The sequence below is a fragment of the Battus philenor genome, unplaced genomic scaffold, assembly GCF_028537555.1.
Source record: "Battus philenor isolate CCGP_79_NKW_IND1 unplaced genomic scaffold, ilBatPhil1.0.hap1 SCAF_28, whole genome shotgun sequence".
NCBI classification, from domain to species: domain Eukaryota; kingdom Metazoa; phylum Arthropoda; class Insecta; order Lepidoptera; family Papilionidae; genus Battus; species Battus philenor.
Window position 1 is genome coordinate 2,219,782 of NW_027181691.1, and position 17,719 is coordinate 2,237,500.

The 17,719-nt window shown below is 34.9% G+C and overlaps 1 protein-coding gene across 1 annotated transcript in view; it reads right to left on the reverse strand.

Moving 5' to 3' along the window:
* Positions 1 to 6,519: 6,519 nt before the first annotated feature.
* The window catches only part of Gprk2 (G protein-coupled receptor kinase 2), a 111,924-nt gene continuing 100,724 nt past the window's right edge, over positions 6,520 to 17,719 (reverse strand). Inside the window, exons 5-13 of the mRNA XM_068769322.1 lie at positions 17,220 to 17,425; positions 16,458 to 16,647; positions 14,756 to 14,888; positions 11,627 to 11,762; positions 10,620 to 10,760; positions 9,696 to 9,896; positions 8,706 to 8,889; positions 7,809 to 7,906; positions 6,520 to 6,926 (exon numbers count right to left, since the gene is read on the reverse strand). Of these exons, the coding sequence (XP_068625423.1) occupies positions 6,825 to 6,926; positions 7,809 to 7,906; positions 8,706 to 8,889; positions 9,696 to 9,896; positions 10,620 to 10,760; positions 11,627 to 11,762; positions 14,756 to 14,888; positions 16,458 to 16,647; positions 17,220 to 17,425 (1,391 nt within the window). The 3' untranslated portion in view covers positions 6,520 to 6,824. The remainder of the gene's footprint in view (positions 6,927 to 7,808; positions 7,907 to 8,705; positions 8,890 to 9,695; positions 9,897 to 10,619; positions 10,761 to 11,626; positions 11,763 to 14,755; positions 14,889 to 16,457; positions 16,648 to 17,219; positions 17,426 to 17,719) is intronic.

Below are 17,719 nucleotides of genomic sequence, written 5' to 3' on the forward strand. Positions count from 1 at the left end.
AACCACAGAATTAATAAAGTATCGTTTTGTAATAAAATGACGAGTTTATTGTCTTAAATATTACTTTTTTTTTTAATTTTTTTAGGAATAAAGTTTTATTTTTAGTTCTACCCTTACATGTTGCTTTATGTGGGTAGAACTAAATCATACCACTTGTTTTGTATTACGTTGTTTAAAAAATGATTTATATAATGTTTGCGTCTATATGTAAATCTTAACCTTGGAATTGAATGGAGACCATTAAAACTTTTAATTATATATATGTATCTTATAATCTTCATATTTATTTGTTATAATGCTGTTTTCAATTTCTAATGCATGTACATATGTTAATTACCTTAATTTCTTTAATATCACATTATATATTTCTATATTTTGACACCATTGAGTTTGAACAACTATGTAACGGAAGTATATTGACAAGATATTAACTTGTCGCTTTAGGTAAGGATACATATTAAACATGGATGATTGTGTAGCCTATTTGTCAGCTAAATGCCTAAAATTTTTACATCTATTTCAATGATCCTGTATAAAATCATTCTGAAATATGTAACGTTAATTCATTTTTATTTTGGAATACGACAGGTCAATAATTCTTGACGGATCAAATTCTGCAATGACATGCTGTATATAGCAGTTTATGTTTATGATGATATCTCCATGCCATATTAAGTATCTTTAAACTATTAACATAATTGAATTGAGAATAGTAAGTAGTAAGTCTGCGCATTAGTGTGGTGGGTCACAGTATTTTGTGTTAAAAAATCTTGTATAATATATTTACAAGGCGTTTTTGCTCAAAAATGACCCCAGGGTATGTCAAATTTTAACTTAAATAACCATTTTTCGTCCCGTTTCGTGAGATTTTTGATTGCCAGAACGCGATAATTACAAATGTCAAGCCATCTGTTCTATCTCGTGTGCGTCTTGTCAAACTTGCACTCTATAGTCACAAAAAACAAAGTTTTCCCAAAATTATTTACCAGAACATTATACGAACAGTTTTTATAAATATTAATGAATAAATTTTATCAATTTATAATTTTGAATCTGTATACGTTAATGTGTAGATTGTAGAGTTTATTTGTAAACTAGGAATCTGTATGTTTTGTTTGCTAGTTTATTAATATATATTGATATTTAATGTGCTGGCATTGTAAATATATGTGACGCATGTTGTTTATTGGACTGATGTTATTTATTGTTTGAAAATAAAGATATTTTTGAAATGATCTATTGTTCATTATTCTATATTAAGAACTTATCGGTATTTATGTTTTAAAATCGCTCATTTGTTAAAAAATTACAGATGAGGGTAGTCCAATATTTGAGTCTTGTTTGTAGGTATAGATAACGCAACGCCAACGGTATAAACAGCTGATACAATACTTTATAATACAGGGTGATAATAACGGTGGATATATATGTTTTGTATTGTCAAAACCTCAGTATCTTTGCCTGGTAGTAGTGTCTAACCTTCTGACTCGTCGCTTTATGACACGAGATGAAATTTTTTTTGGAATATTAAGACATAACGAAGTATCAACTCATAAATTATTTATAGTCTTATAAAATTAAAGTCCAGTAGGTATCCAATGCATCGATTTTCAATAAGTGGGCTTACTCATCTTTGAGGGTTTTTTCCAAGAGACTTCAGAACTTGTTCACCGCTATATCATCTTGACGCCCTATTTTACGAAAGTCCCATAGTGCAAGACCAACAATCGTGTAAAATATTATCAAGTTTACCTATAGCATTGCCTAAACTTGCTTGCATTTGATAGTATGGAACTCTACTATCACTATGACGTTTCGCATAATTTAGAAATTAGTTTATGTGGAAGATTGGACGTACGCCCACCTTTGAACTAATTAAACCTATTGTAAATAGTAGTACGAGGAGCTTCATCACCCAAAGCGAACTGTTACGAAAATATATGACAGATTGATGTAATTTATCGTTTTGGATATAGGGCATTCACAACTGAACTCATAAAAATACCGACAAATTTGATTTGAATCCATGTCGTTGAATGAAATATCGCACCGTAGAAAGTGGATATCTCCAAAAACAGTTACCTTGATTGTAAACAGAAAAAAAAGTGTACAAAAATCTTGTCTCCATATTTATTCGGTATACTTTTTTAAAATAGTTTAAATGTAATCGATCATACATTATTATATTAGGTTTATATTAAGTTTCGTATAGGTCTGAGTTTTGAGGGTCAAAAAAATTAATAAAACACAAATGAAATTGGAGTCAATTTATTTAGGAATACGCTTAATTAATAATGTTTGCATCAAAATACTGCAATAACGCCTAACGGTATCGAGCGTGCGGGCCGCGGTGTGCACAGGCAGCGATCGCTACCGCGCACTACCCCCGCCATGAGTATGATACAGGTAGGTCTTCGTGTCTTGGAACTGGACGCGACCGACGTTCTTTTTGTGCTTAAGACGATGTTAATCAGATTTTTCAAAACAAGACACCAAAATGAGGGTAGTCTTCAATCTTCACATTAATTAAAAGCGAACAGTGTAAATCTTCAATTCCATTGATTGCAACACTACATTTCAAGTCAATTACTTTAAAAAAAAATGAGGGTATTTCTAATTCTTCTGATATATCAAATCGAGGGTAGTCTTAAATCTCAACATTTATTAATAGTGAATCTCTTTACTTGAATCGACTTGGAACATTATATTTCAAGCCGGTTAACGGTAAATAACTTTGTCTACAATCATGAAAGATGCGTATAACCTAACACAATTATTATTTAAATTATGAAAAGAGCAATGAATACATAATAAGTAATCTATTGATTTTAATTACAAAACTAAGTGAACAGATTAACATTAAACTATTGAGTATCTAAGTTGAATCTCGAGTGACTGTGGGCAAAAAAAATTATGATTTATCAGTTTACTGAGGAAGTATAAATTAAGAAGTGTTATATATGATATTATGTTGTTATTGTTATATGATTTTTTTTCTCCTATAGGCTTTCATATGAATCTAAAATCAACACCAGCCCATTCATCTTTTCTAATTTCATTAAATATTTCATACAAATAAATGAAAGAAAAGCATATAAATTATATAGATAGATGTGGGGTGAACAATATAAATTATTTTTGTTAGTAAATAGTAAGCTCGCAAAATATTACAAACGAGTCAACATCGTGTCCAGTTCCAAAACACGGGTATAACAATAAATTCATTCAAGGATACTGCGAAGCACGCATTTCTTGTAGACAGTCCACACGACAGCTGATCGTACGGTCGAATTAGCGAATGACACCGCATGCCTGAACGTCAAACGGGGAACTCCCTTTTTATTACAGTAGATTTAAATAATGGGGGTAGCGTTAAATTTTATATAACTTGCATAGTTTACTTTTTTGGATTAAAAATTGTTAAATCTAATAGATGTTCAAATTTTAGGCACAAGTAGTAAGTATGACCACGTCTTACAAGTTTAACGACGTAGAGATAAGAGAAGCTGAAGCGACTTATACAGTTATTTATAATAGCAAACCAAAACGACGAACGTCGAATTGGCAAATGTTGCGGCAAATTCACTAACCTATAAAAGCTCGCTGGTAATGAGGCATTATAACGAATTACGGTTGATAGAAATTATATTCAGTGCATCAGTAGCATTTCATTTGGCACGCCGGAAACCTGCGAGATATTCAACTACCTTCAGTTCAAAATGCATCATCTTTATCTATACGTTTAAGCCGCAATGTAAATCTTGTGCCTAGAGGATTTCATTAAGTTTTACCCTTCTATCTTATATTCCGAGAATCATAGTTAAATTTTACCGTTTTCATATAATACATAAAATGTGGGTAATAGAAAAAAAAATTTTTTTTTTCATCATGAAAGATTCATGACAAGTTATAATATTTTTAACTACCCACGTTTTTGTTTTGTCGGATAAATGACATTTTGAAATATGTGTACAGAGCAATCATTCAATAGAAAGTGAGGTCGTTCGTTTTTTTAATTACTATATGCCATTAGTCTAGTCATTTCTATTGTGATTTCTGAAGTTAAAAACGCCATACGTGACGTCCCTTTCGTCACCTTTCTTTTTTCCTATGGGTTAATTTGTTCTATGAGTTAAACGGATTGAAATCTGGAATGGACAAACGGTCGGATACCTCGACGGTGGGGGACGGTGACCAGCTGTCGTGCGACCGTCGTCACTTCACAACCACACACGAACTCGCACACACGCGCTTTTTAATTCGAAAAATATAATAAAAATTACACATAGAAACGTTCACACTTACATCTACAGAATGGAAGTTTCAAACCTGGCAATGTTCAAATTATAGCATTTTAATGTTTTTTTTTTTAATTTAAAATTCGTGCAATATATCGAGATTAACAGAAAGTGAACGCCTTAGTTTAATATAAACCATACAAATTCCATAGATAATTATAAAACCTTACACATTAACAACACGCCACAGATAAACTATGCATTGAACTTTGTAAAAAAATTATTCCGCCATATTATTGCTTCACGTCCAGTTAAATCTTACAATTACGTAATTGCATTCGGGGATAAATAATTTATCAAAATAAATAAATGCTTAATTCCATCTACTTACTAATAAAAAAAAATTTATTCCCAATTTTTATTTGTAGCGAGTCAACATCCTCAATCTACTCGGGGTACAGACAACTATCATCCCCCGGTGCTGATCGAATATCTAATAGATCCATCTGAACCATTCTACATAAGCGACCGATCCGATAAAAGCTAACCGCCATTATAACCATTCCTAAATCTTCGAAATTTTTAAAAAGTTTTCAAACACTCACACCTCGAAAATGTCAAACGTTCAGAAATAAATTTGAGTAAAGACAATTCATTAATCTTATAACAAATAATATCAATTCATTTCACTGAATATAAAGTTTAAAGCAATATTGTAATTATATTTAAAAGTGTTAAAAAAATTAAGTTGGATTGTGCGTGAAGGAACTCATGTAACCATTTCCTCCCTTCCACAATTCTGCTGGACATAGACCTCCTCCATAAACCTCCAGTAGGACCTGATGAAAAAGACTTGCATCCAGTGCCTTCGACCTTTTCAAAGCCATCAGTCCTTGTGGGTGGACGTCCTTCACTATTTCAATACTACGCAATTAAAATTGTTTTTATAACCAGTTCGCTAATATTCAGTCGATAATTGAATCTTGAGTATAACATTACTATTGTAATTACAAATACACATAATATCTCAAGTATAATACAAAAATTACAAAACTATAAACCGACTGCGATTATAAACCAACTCTCTTTTTCACCAAAATATATACAGGATGATTGTTTATCTGTATAAAAGCTATAAATGAATGTATAGCTCATTTACTGTCAATTTATGTATAATACACCTTATACAAAAATCAATGATTTCTGAAATAATTAACAACATAATGATAATATAGTAATGAGAGATTTCAAAATTCGAATTACCCTGCATACTTTGTACTGCCAGAAGTTACAGGTCTGTCGATATACAGGCTGATTGGAAATAGTTTAAAAAATCTTCAAATTTTACTGACGAATGAACTATACATTCACTCTTTTAAACCTTTTACACATATAAATACACACTCTGTATGTAGTGTGCATTTTAACTGTCACGTGATATCACGTATTTCACGCCATTAAGACGCAGTCGGTTATTGACGACAAAAGCTAAGAAGAACTAAACTAATTTGTTCATGATGCCTTCTTAACACTAGACGAAGCGTTATCGACATTACAATCTCTAGAAGCGCAACACTAGTTGACAGGTACGGCGGGGTACAACCCTATGTGGTACGAACTCGTCATAACCAATTATTCAACAATTTAACAGAATTTATGTTTTAGGTAGTCCATATTAAGGTATATATTAACTTGTCAGAAAACATTTTTTTAAAAATTAGCCTAACTTATAAAATATCGTGTTAATATTTATTTTTATTTAATTCAATCTAATTCAAACTTAGACACGAATAATCTAAAAAATTCTTTCCCAATTTAATATATATAAAATGATTTATTTACATCATCTGTACATATATACCTTAAAATGGATTTTACGGTATGCTAAACCATTCTATAGTCGGATTAACACGTTGAATTTTCTATTTTGACACTAAAAAATCTGGTTCAATTTCAAATGTTGAATAAAAATAAACAATTTATATCTCAGTTACCAGAGTTGGTTAACAGATGGCGCTGGATTGTAAGCGAACTATCCATTCGCGCTAATCCGACGTGTTTGTGCGAGTGTTTGTAATACATTGGTTAACCTAACAATAGTGTCAATAACGTCAACACGAACTTAACCGGCAATGAATATATAAACATTGCGATTGAGTATTCAATTATTTAGACACTTTAAATTCCTTGTACTGGATTTTCAGATATTTCAGGACTACCCACTGTACTTTACTAGCGTAGCTATACAGAACAACAATTGTGTAGCTACTTCTACATGTGTCAGTAGATGTAGAGATTATATTCGTTTACAGTACATCTGTATATCATGTGAAAACTTTTTTCTATCTACCCACATTTTGTTTCGGCTTTACGCGACTTAGAGTAGTGGGAATTCGCTGAATGTGGTCATCGTGGCGATCTTTGTGGGAGGTCTATGGCTTGCAGTGGGCGTTTATTTACGTGGCTATGTTTATATATCCACTACCCGTATGTTTGTTTACGATATCTACTCAACGGAGAAGAGTATGTGGGTTGTGTCGGCGCTGGTGTTGGCGGAGTACCCTAGCACGAGGGCGTGGGTCCGAGTCAGCTGTTCGCTTGCGCCTGTGTTTGCACGTTCTGCATCAGATGCTCCGGCACGGGGACGGGACGAAGTCGAGGCGGGATCTTCTTTTGCGGGCACAGTGTCTGAAATTACTTTGTTTATTAATAACTATATAGATAAACGAATCGACGGCCGTTGGGGCTGAAAGGTTCTGGAGTGGTCACCACGAGCTGGTGGACTTGGCGTGGATAGGAGCCCTACTACTGGTGGACTGACGACACTTAAGGTCACGTGAAGTCGGTGGATGTGGTCAGCGCAAGACCGTTCACCATGGCGATCTTCAGTAGGCATGATGATGACGTCGTAGGAGCACATGTCACAATGAGGCAAGAAGGGTATTTATTTATGTAATATATTTGCAATACTTGCTGCACAAAAATACTGTAATATATATGTGGAATGGAACATAATAGCATACGTGAACAGGAACGTCAGATGGTGGAAGCGAGAAGTGTGTGAGAGGAAGGGAGACAGACGACGGTTGAACGACGAAGGAGCGTGCGCAGTTCAAGTTAGGAGTTCTTTTTAAAATAAATATATTTCTGCCCCACGAAAGACTTTAAAATTCAATCCCTGCATCGCGATTACCATATATATATATATAGTCTTTCTCATCACAATATCTCTGGAACTGTAACGCCTAGATTCTTGAAATTTGGTAAATATATTCCTTTCGCCGAGTACACATCAGCTAAGAAGGAATTTCGTATACATATAAGTGTGTGTATAGAAATGTCGGCGAACCTGTATTATAAAATCGCTTGAGTCAAAAATTAATTATTGAGGGTAAATGCACATTTTTGCCTAGTTGATTGATTCCAACTTACGTGCTCTCATAACACAGACTACACAGGTCTGGTCTGTTACCAGTAACAATTAACGTAAACTTGGTAATGAACATGTCTTCTTACAAGCTGATTTACAGTGAACAGTGCATAGCACCTCTGTTACCAGTTACAACTTACCCGTCTCGCGAACATAAAGCAGCCCGTTTCCTCTTCCTGCACGCTGACGACGGGCACCAGCTGCAGGTCCGTCGTTCGGCTCTCCTTGCCGTCATCTCCTGGACACCCAGAGAAAAATACTATTTTTTAACTTTTTTTTTTCATCATAATTATAACATTAAAGCTTATTAATTTACTAATATTATTACCCCCTTTGGGTTATTTATTAAGACATGACGTAAATACTAGAAGAGCCTTGATAGAAGAACTTGTTAGAAACTAAAGTCATACAGAGCAGGGGTGTGCAACTTGTGGTCCGTTAAAATTGTCTTTGCGGCCCGCAAAGCGTTTCTAAAATTGAATTTATTTTATCAACTTTCTCCCATCAACATTTTGTTATAAAATTAATTATATCAATATGGTGGATGCGTGCTAAACTAAAACAATGAATTAATAATAACCACCGATCAAAACTGAGTGATATACGATATATAGATATATGATTGGTCAACTCAAATCTTAACGACCAATCGCGGGACAGTAATTTGAAAACGTCAAAATCAATGACAATTTTAGATAAATTTTACTTCTACCTAGTTTTGAAATAATACAGATCACCAAACAGTTGTTCAAGATAAAAAAAAATTTAATTGTGTTTTGTTGATCGAAATGTATGGAGCCTGGTTTTTTAAAATATTTACTTATTTAATTGTTACATTCATTTAAAAAAAACAACTGTTGAGTTTCTTGCTGGCTCTTCTCAACAGAACATTCCGAGCCGGTTGAACTGTGCTATTTATAATATTAAAATAGTTAATGATTCAAAAGTGCTTGTAAATGCCTACTCCAATAAAGAAATCTGAATTTAAATGTCTATTCTTCTTGTTTATTAAAGACAAGCATCGCATGCAATATTACCTCTAGCGAAGACGTTCAGCTCTGTGAAGCAACCTGTCTCTATCATCTCGCTCTGCCAGGGTATGCTGACACTGCCCGTGTTGAACTTGCCATAGAAAGTATCATCAGCAGCGTCCAGATTCACTCCCTTCACCGTTGAGAACTGTTCGATATCCAGTACATCCTTTGCGTATACCGCATGCGGCTGGAAACGGTATCATGATGAAGCTGGGCAAATGCCCATTGATACAATAATTGGTAAAATGTAAAACGTGACTCAAATATATGTATTATATCACTCAAGTATTTTTTTACGGAATAATTACGTTCCTTTGAAAGTGTTTTAATTTGGGAGTGCGTTTCTCAATTAAAAAAAACAAAAAAGCCAATTTTTTGACGAAAAAAAAATTGTGGGCAGTTAAAACATATAAATACGAATTTCAGCTATATTTTTTAAACAAATTGAAATTAGGAATATAAATATTTTTTTTTAAATTCATCTCTAATTCATTACAAGCATGTTTGTTATGTATTTGACCAAAAATGGTAATACCAGTAGATACGCCAGACATGCAAATGTCTGGCACAACTTTTAGGTTTGAAGACCTTCGGGTTCCCCCACTTGTTTTTTTTTAAACTGTAAGGATTCGTGGTACAATTAAAAATTGTTTATGAATTGATATATGATTATATATTTATTCTTTTTGGTGCTAATTTTACTATACCTTTTACTTTTATATACTTAACTAAATGTTAACAAGATTTAAATATGGAAATTTTTATATTAAACGTTATTATAAATATATATAACAAGTTCGAATATATCTAACACTCTGTTTTTGTCACTGGTCGGTGTAACATCCCCTGAGGATGCCCCGTGGAGGGTGTTGAGTGAATTAACACGTGTTGAGTAAATTAAAGGTGGTAGTCACTTCATTGCACGACTACTCCTGCATAGCGGAAGTAGCTATATATTAGTTGCTTTCTTAGTGCCTTAGTAAGGGTGCTTACGTCAGGAACAAAGGGTGCTTCGAGCAGACCAGCCTCCAAGCGCGCCCAGTTGAGACGCGTGAAGAAGCGATGTGCCTTGACGTGTAGGGCTCCGCGTCGGCCTACGCCTCCGAGCCGGGCGCCGCTGCTCTTGGCCAGTAGCGCCGTGCACAGCGCCCGCGCGCATTCGCTGAACTTACTCGAGTACTTCTCCTGCTCGTGCTGTAATAACGGCCAAATCACTTGCCGGCTGCTCTAAACTACTACTAACTAAATATAAAAATTAATTATTGTTTATTATGTTTCATCATTTTTTGTACTGCCAGGAACTATTGACCTATGACATTGGAAAATAATAATATATATTTTTTACTTTGTTATATAGGGTTTTAATTATATAATGGCACCCTCATAGGACCAATACAAAATATAATATTTACAACTTAGGAATATTTATTTTTTATTTATTTAAATAATAATATAGCTATGTAGGAATGGTCACAATACTACTTACTGAGCCATCAGATAATTTTATATGTGTCGATAGATTTCCTTAATGCTTTGGTTCGAACAAATTCCACTAAAATATGGCGGACAAATATATAAATTAATATGAAATAATTCAGAGTGCTCAATTTATATATAATTAGGTAAAAGTTTTAAATCTTTGCTGACAAATGAGCTTTATACTTATTCACGCCCTTTAAAATTTTAACACATAACTAATCACCCTGTATGTAAGAAGTTTCCACGTGTGTACTGAATCATTTTTATATCTTTGAAACCATAAGGCATAAGAATGTGAAATATGGTAGGAGTATTGATTTCAAGTAGAAATAAACCTTTAGACAAATTCTGAACAGATCTCTTATTTTCTCGCTACAGTACTATTAAAATTCAGTGAAGTCAAATTTACACGAAATATCATACTGTTTACTGGCTTACCTTGACTCTCCTATCGACTTCCTCTCTCTTGACCTTCTCCTTCCGCGCTCGGAAGGGCGCTCGACCCTCTATCATCTCATACACCAGGCAACCGAAGGAGAACCAGTCCGGGCTGAACGTATACCGTTCATTATCTATGACCTGCACACGGAAATTTAAATACAGTGCCGGGAACACGCAGCTCAGTGGTTTATTATCAAGGATTACTATCATAGGAAACAGGTTCAATATGTATACATAATATTATTAGTTCCCAATAGGGAAAATGTAGAGATTGTGTCAAATGAGGGGTGGTTTAAAATACCTTACCTAAATTTCTAGGGTTAATAATTAGCTGCTTATTCGCTTCAACACTAATTTAAAATGAATTATAAGCAGCACTAATAAGAATCTAGGAAGAATCATTAGAAGTATTACAGAGGAAGAAGGTTACTAGGGATTATTCCAGAGCCCACAAATGGGCGGTATCGCCCCCATAGGGAAGCTATGGTCATATTCTAACTAAGCAGTCTTAATAGAAAATCTTATCTGTTTTCGTTTGCTAAATACTATATATTCCTTAGTCTGGATTTTTATTTTTTTCTTCTATATGATGAAGGAAGGATAGTACAGCGTAAATTATAGCGAAAATAAACTTTATTATAATAAAATATTTTATTAACAGTACAGTAGCGGTAACTGAGAGAATTTAAAACAAAAATCACTGTCTTAAGGAAATATGGCTCCACTTATATTACCCAATATGATCTCTGGGTACCTTCCGAGTCTGATCAGGTTCAGGGGTGAGCACAAGGGATTCCTGCCGATGGCTGGTGGACTTCGTCTTCAGGAAACATAGCGGTTCCTCCAGTATTGAACCATGATACAACCTGAGAAAGCTAGATTTCCCCCAACTTCCTATACATGCCACAGCAAAACCGCCCTACTGTCAATGTATACCTACATTGTTATGTTAATTCTAAAAATTCCTGCCAATGGCATGGTGGTAGCAGTTGGTGGTGAGATACCTCAGGCGCCATGTAGCCGACGGTGCCGACACGACCGCGTACGCTGCCTCCCTCGGGCACGTCCACCGCCAGGCCCAGGTCCGAGATGCGCACGTGACCAGCGTCGTCCAGCAGTATGTTCTCGGGCTTGCAGTCTCTGCAAAATGGTCAGTGAGGGTGAGAACTAAAGAAGCCTCCAGATGCCCTGAAAAAGCGTTAAGCTTGGTATGATCTCCAGATCTCTTGCCCAACACATGGCAAAGCACGGGGACAACGACCCAGTGTCTCTCAATTGGGATTTTCTGCGCTAAACTACAGATGTGGTCACCTTGTGGTGAACTCTTACAAAAGAAAGAATATTCGTACATACTATATAGAAAACTCAAAAAAGAAGAATAAAGATACGGCTCCGTTCTCTTCTGGAGTGGAGACGGCAAATAAGCAAGCGCAGCGAAAGACGCAAGACCTAAAGTTCGGAAGATTATTATTGGAAATCTATGAGGAAGAAATACATCCAGAAATGGACGTCCTATGGCTGAAATGATGATCATGATGAAATATTAGCATCATGAGAGAACGTATATCTTTTTTCAAAACTTAATAAAATTTTAATGCAATAATCATTTTTACTACATGGTTTGACAATATTGATTTAACTTTTTAAATGCAATAATTTAAAAAATACATGACAAATTTATAACTTATAGTTTATTAAGGCAGACCTTTTAGAGACTTCTTTTTTGGCCGCAAACTTATTTTTTGGTTATTATTCTATAATTTATATCAACCCTTTTCAGAGTTATAAGGAAAGAATGAAAGTAAATAAATATTTTTTTTTGTTAAAAGTCATCTTTGGATATAAAATTAATGTTAAATAATTTTGACTTAATAAAAAAAAGAAAAATTTGTTAACCTTATCAAAACCTTTTTATAGCAATTTTTAGATATTTCGTAAATTATGTTTGCGGGCACTTAGCTTAAAGAAAACCTAAAGTTAGGTATTATCTACCTCATCACTTGGAAACTTGGGGGCTTGGCGTTGATTTATGTAACACCCTGTATTAGTAACATTGAATACATCAGACTACTGTCGTAATTTGACAAGTGACAATGGTCGTTGAACTTCAGACGGTCATGTCTACACTGGCAAGCGGCCAGCTAAATTGTAAAACAAAACAAAAACACCAGCGTAGATGTATGGAGTAACTTTTTAATAAATCAATGTTTACAAGTGTTGAACACGTGGTTTCACAACGACCGCGTTATTTGGATCTCATTCGCTTTACTATGCCAGAAACGAAATTTTCTAGATACAAATGAAATGAAATATATTTATTTGCGTAAACATGTTAAAAAGATTGTTACAATTTTATAAACATACTAGCTGATCCCGCAAACGTTGTTTTGCAAAAAAAAATTGATATTTTAATTTACAAATAAAAAATAAGGGTTGATCGTAGAGGGGTGAAAATTTATGGTCGTATGTATTCTTGTATGCTGTATCATAAAAAAATAAAAACAAAAAATTTCGTTAAAAAAATAAAAAAATTTTTTTAAGTGTGAACAACCTTTATCACTTAGGGATATAGAAAATAGATAGTAGCCGATTCTCAGACCTACTGAATACGCATATTAACTTTGGTAAAAATCAGTCAAGCCGTTTTAGAGGAGTTCAAGTTCGAACACCGTGACACGAGAATTTTATATATTAGAAGTGTATCACATGTTCAGCCAGTATCGGCGTGCAAAAGTAACTAGGTATTATACCTGTTTTAAAACAATTCTACTTATAACTACTAACTTACATTACGTATTTATTCTATTCAATATCATTTAAAAATCCTTAAAAGTATGGTGGCATTTATCTACTAACCATATCCTTAAATTATGTAAAAATATCCTTTGTGGTAGTTTCCTTATATGTAATGATATTTTTCTATATATAATAATGGACATCACATAGCAGTTTTACTTATAATGGAAATATACTCTACTCTATGAGGTTACAAAAAGCTTATATTGATCATTGCCATATTTTCAGCCAAAGAACTCTCTCATAAATTTCCATTAATAGTTGGTAGCGGTATCGGAGGTCATATATGCCCCATATGCCATATATGGAATGTGTTAAAATCAATAAAGAGTCAGGTATGACCAGATGAATATAAAAACATTTAAGAATAGATATAAAAAAGTAGTAGAGATGAATAATAAAAGGTAAGTTGTAGAATTTCGTTAAATTTAAGATACAAAAGTCACAACACAAAACTAGGAAACAATGTGATAAATAATCTGTGGTGCTTTGGGAATGGAGAAGTATGAAAGGCGATGGTTGAATAACAATAATGCTTATGGAGTGAAATATTTTATGACGGATGAAAGAAAAGAAAAGCATGATAGATACCGCGAAGGAGAAAAGAGTACAAATGTTAATTTGAAAAATATCTGAAAAACATATTACTCGAAATTGTAAGGTTTTCGTCTCATAGCAAACAGAATAATAAATAAAAGACTATTTACAAATAGAACACGACTGCAATATCAGCGTCTGCATTGACGTTTGAATTTGAAATTCGAACTCGCGACAATTTAAGACAAAATTCTTGTGAGTCCACTACAGCCATGCACAGGGATAATTACAGGTTCTTGGTCGTCCACCATATTTTTAAGCACTTGGATATCCTATGAATTGCGAAGGTGCCCCTTAACACTGTTGCCAAAATACATCCTGATGATAAATTCCAGTGTAACCTACTTTGATACAATTACTGTTGTCACCACCTGGTAAACAACACCAGACTAGTATTTAATGGAATCAGGCGTTACTTCGTGGAAGTCCATCCTAAGTAAGAAAAGGACCAATATTTAGCCACTTCCGCACATGCAGTGGTAGTCGTGCAATGAAATGCACCGCCCGCCAGCCAGCTGATAAATGCGCATGCTGCAAACAATGCGAATCACACAACTACCACCGTCAAATCACTCAACACGTGTTTCACCCCTCCACGGGGCAGCTTCAGGAGCTATGTTACACCGATTAGTGCCAAACACAGAGTCACTCTGTGTTTGGCACTAATCGGTGTGAAACTGCATGTGCGGAAGTGGCTAAATATTGGTCCTTTTCTTACTTAACACCAGACTAGTACTAACCTGTAGACGATGCCCATCTTGTGCAGATGTTCCAAACCACAGGCGACTTGCGCCGCGTAGAATCGGGCGCGTTCCAACCCCAAACCCGTTTCAGCGCCGCACATGTTATAGATGTGGAACTTCAGATCGCCGCCTACAATATATAAAGTAATTTTAGGTTTATGAATATCAAAAGATTATTTTCTTCCATTTCTTTACGTTATATATATTTATAATTACAGTACCAGGCGATAAATATTACACATCGACATTTGGAAAGAGACAATCGGCTAATTTCGGCTTCGTAGAGCACTATCTCTGTCCCACACTACCTATGTGACGTTTTGTCAGTCGTATTCTGTGGGACAGAGATAACGATTGTCTCTTTCCAAAGGTCGATGTATTAATTTTACCTATCTTCATTAATTTATCATTAACCGTTCGACTACCTAGCAATTCTCGCAAAAACGTACGAAAACTTCGGGACATTTTTTCACTCGATGTCAAATAAAACACTCACATTTAGACAAACATTAAACAATTTTAATAATTCTTTTCGTAATATAAACATTATATGTTTTCTTCTTTGAAAATTAAACAATTAATTAGGATAGGCCAATTGTTTTTCGTCAATTCTTTTTTGGCGGGAACCAATTTTCTTAGTTGTAATTTCATAATTAATCACTCTCTTTGCCAGTGTAATAAGGAAAGAATAAAAGTAAATAATTTTGAGCTAATGAAAAATATATTTTCTTTGCTAACGTTACCAAAACTTTTTATGGCATTTTTTTCGTTTTTTTTATTTTCTTTGAGAGCACTGCGCTTTAAGAAAGCCTGCTAACTTCAACTTATTACCTGCCATCACTTGATTTAGGCTTCACGTTCATATATTTTCTCTTAAGGTGATTTAAAGCAGTGATGTGATAAAAAATAAATTAAATTTTATAAAAACAAAACTGGTAGAAAATGCCTTCGGCGTTAAGTTCGTTGCTATATACATTATATAAAAATAGTTTAAATAATTAAATACGTACTGTTGATTGTCTATAACAGCTGTAACAGTATTTCAAGTGTTTTTTTATTTTTAAGTCTCCACAGGGTGATTTCATTAAAGAAATTGTTTTGATATTATATTTAAATTACAACTTGGTATATATTTTTTTTTAATTGACATTGTATCCCCGACGTGAAACAATCCTACGATCATAACTCCAGTCATTTGTCACTTCTATACGACTGCATTTCATTTTTATTACATTTAAATAGTTTCATAATAATAAACAAAAGAGTACAATGGGCGATCTTATAACACAAGGCAATCTCTCACAGACAACCACACTATGGAAAAGGTGGAAGTATAAATAATGGGCATTTAACGAGTACTAAACATACATATATACATATGTATATATCCTATATACTTCTAATAAATAAGATATAATACAATAATAAATAAAATATATCAACCTGATTCGGAACACACTTGGTTCATAAAGAATAAAGAAACAGAGGAAGGAAAAGAAATGAATTAACAGATAAATAATCATAAGTCTACTAGATACTTCTTAACCATTTCTTTAATTGTAGGTAGTGTATATAGCAAGTCTTATATTCAGCAGTAAATCATTTCATACTTTTACCTTTGTCATTTATCTTCGTCAAAGTGAGATTACATTAATCAATTATAATCAAAGTAAACTATATCTTATTGCTAATAGCATACCGTTCATTATGGTCAGCACCAAACACAGCGCGTCCTTTGTTTCGTAAGCGTACGCCAGATTGACTACGAAGCGGGAGTTGATCCTCTGCAGGATCTGTTTCTCTATCAGCACCATCGCTTCTCCCTTTCTCTTCTTTATCCGCTTCTTCTCCAGTTTCTTGCAAGCGTACATTTTTCCCGTCGCACGTACCTGATATTTTTAAGTATAAATTTAATACACATACACTTAATTTTGCAATGTTCAAAAGCTCAATTTGATTGAAACTGGTTTGATCTAACTATCAGATCTCATACAAACTTACCTGATTAAACCAAGATCTAACTTAATCAAGATTTTAGTTTTGTAATTAACTCATTTCAATCATCATCAGTTCAGCCTTACCATGTCCACTGCTGAACATAAAGATCTCCAAGAAACCTTATCAAGTGAAGCACATTTCTACACTAGAACTTAGTTTTTCTCTGGATGAGGCTCTGTGTTTGGCACTAATCGGTGTAACATTACTCTTGAGGATGCCCCGTGGAGGGGTGAAACACGTGTTGAGTGATTTAACGGTGGTAGTTGTGTAATTCGCATTGTTTGCCGCATGCGCATTTATCAGCGAGCTGGCGGGAGGTGCACTTTATTGCACGACTACTGTTGCATGGCGGAAGTAGCTATATATTGGTTCTTTTCTTACTTAGGACGGACTTCGGCAAAATAACGCATGAATCCATTAGGTTTTTCTCTGTATATCTAAATAGTTGTAAAAGTTGCATCACCTGACAAGCGCAGACCTCCCCGAAGCCGCCCTTGCCGAGCACCCGGTACATGCGGAAGGTGTTCTGTGTGACAGGCTGAGCCTCCAGCCACTTCCACTGCAGGTAGCGATGGAAGTACATGGAGCGTTCGAACTCAGCGAACGGCGTGCCCGCGAGGAAACTCTTCACGCAGCGCACGCATTCGCCGAAGATGTCCTTCGAGCCGCCTATCAATGAGACCATCACCACATTTTATTGTACACGCTACATCATTTTTTTATGTTTCGGTGGGGGAAATCTTCCGGTATTCAAGATGCCCTGCCTCTGGGGGGAGGACAAGGGTATGTGGGATTCCTACCCACTAACCCCCCCTCCCCCCCCCGGTGGTCGCCCTCTGCGCTAAACGGGGGACCGCGGTATCTCCCGGTCAGGGATCGCCACGCGGTCTTCCCTCGCGCCGTGCTATTTTTCGATAGCCCGTCCCGGGGTATGCGTGGATACGCTACCTCCGAAACCCTCGT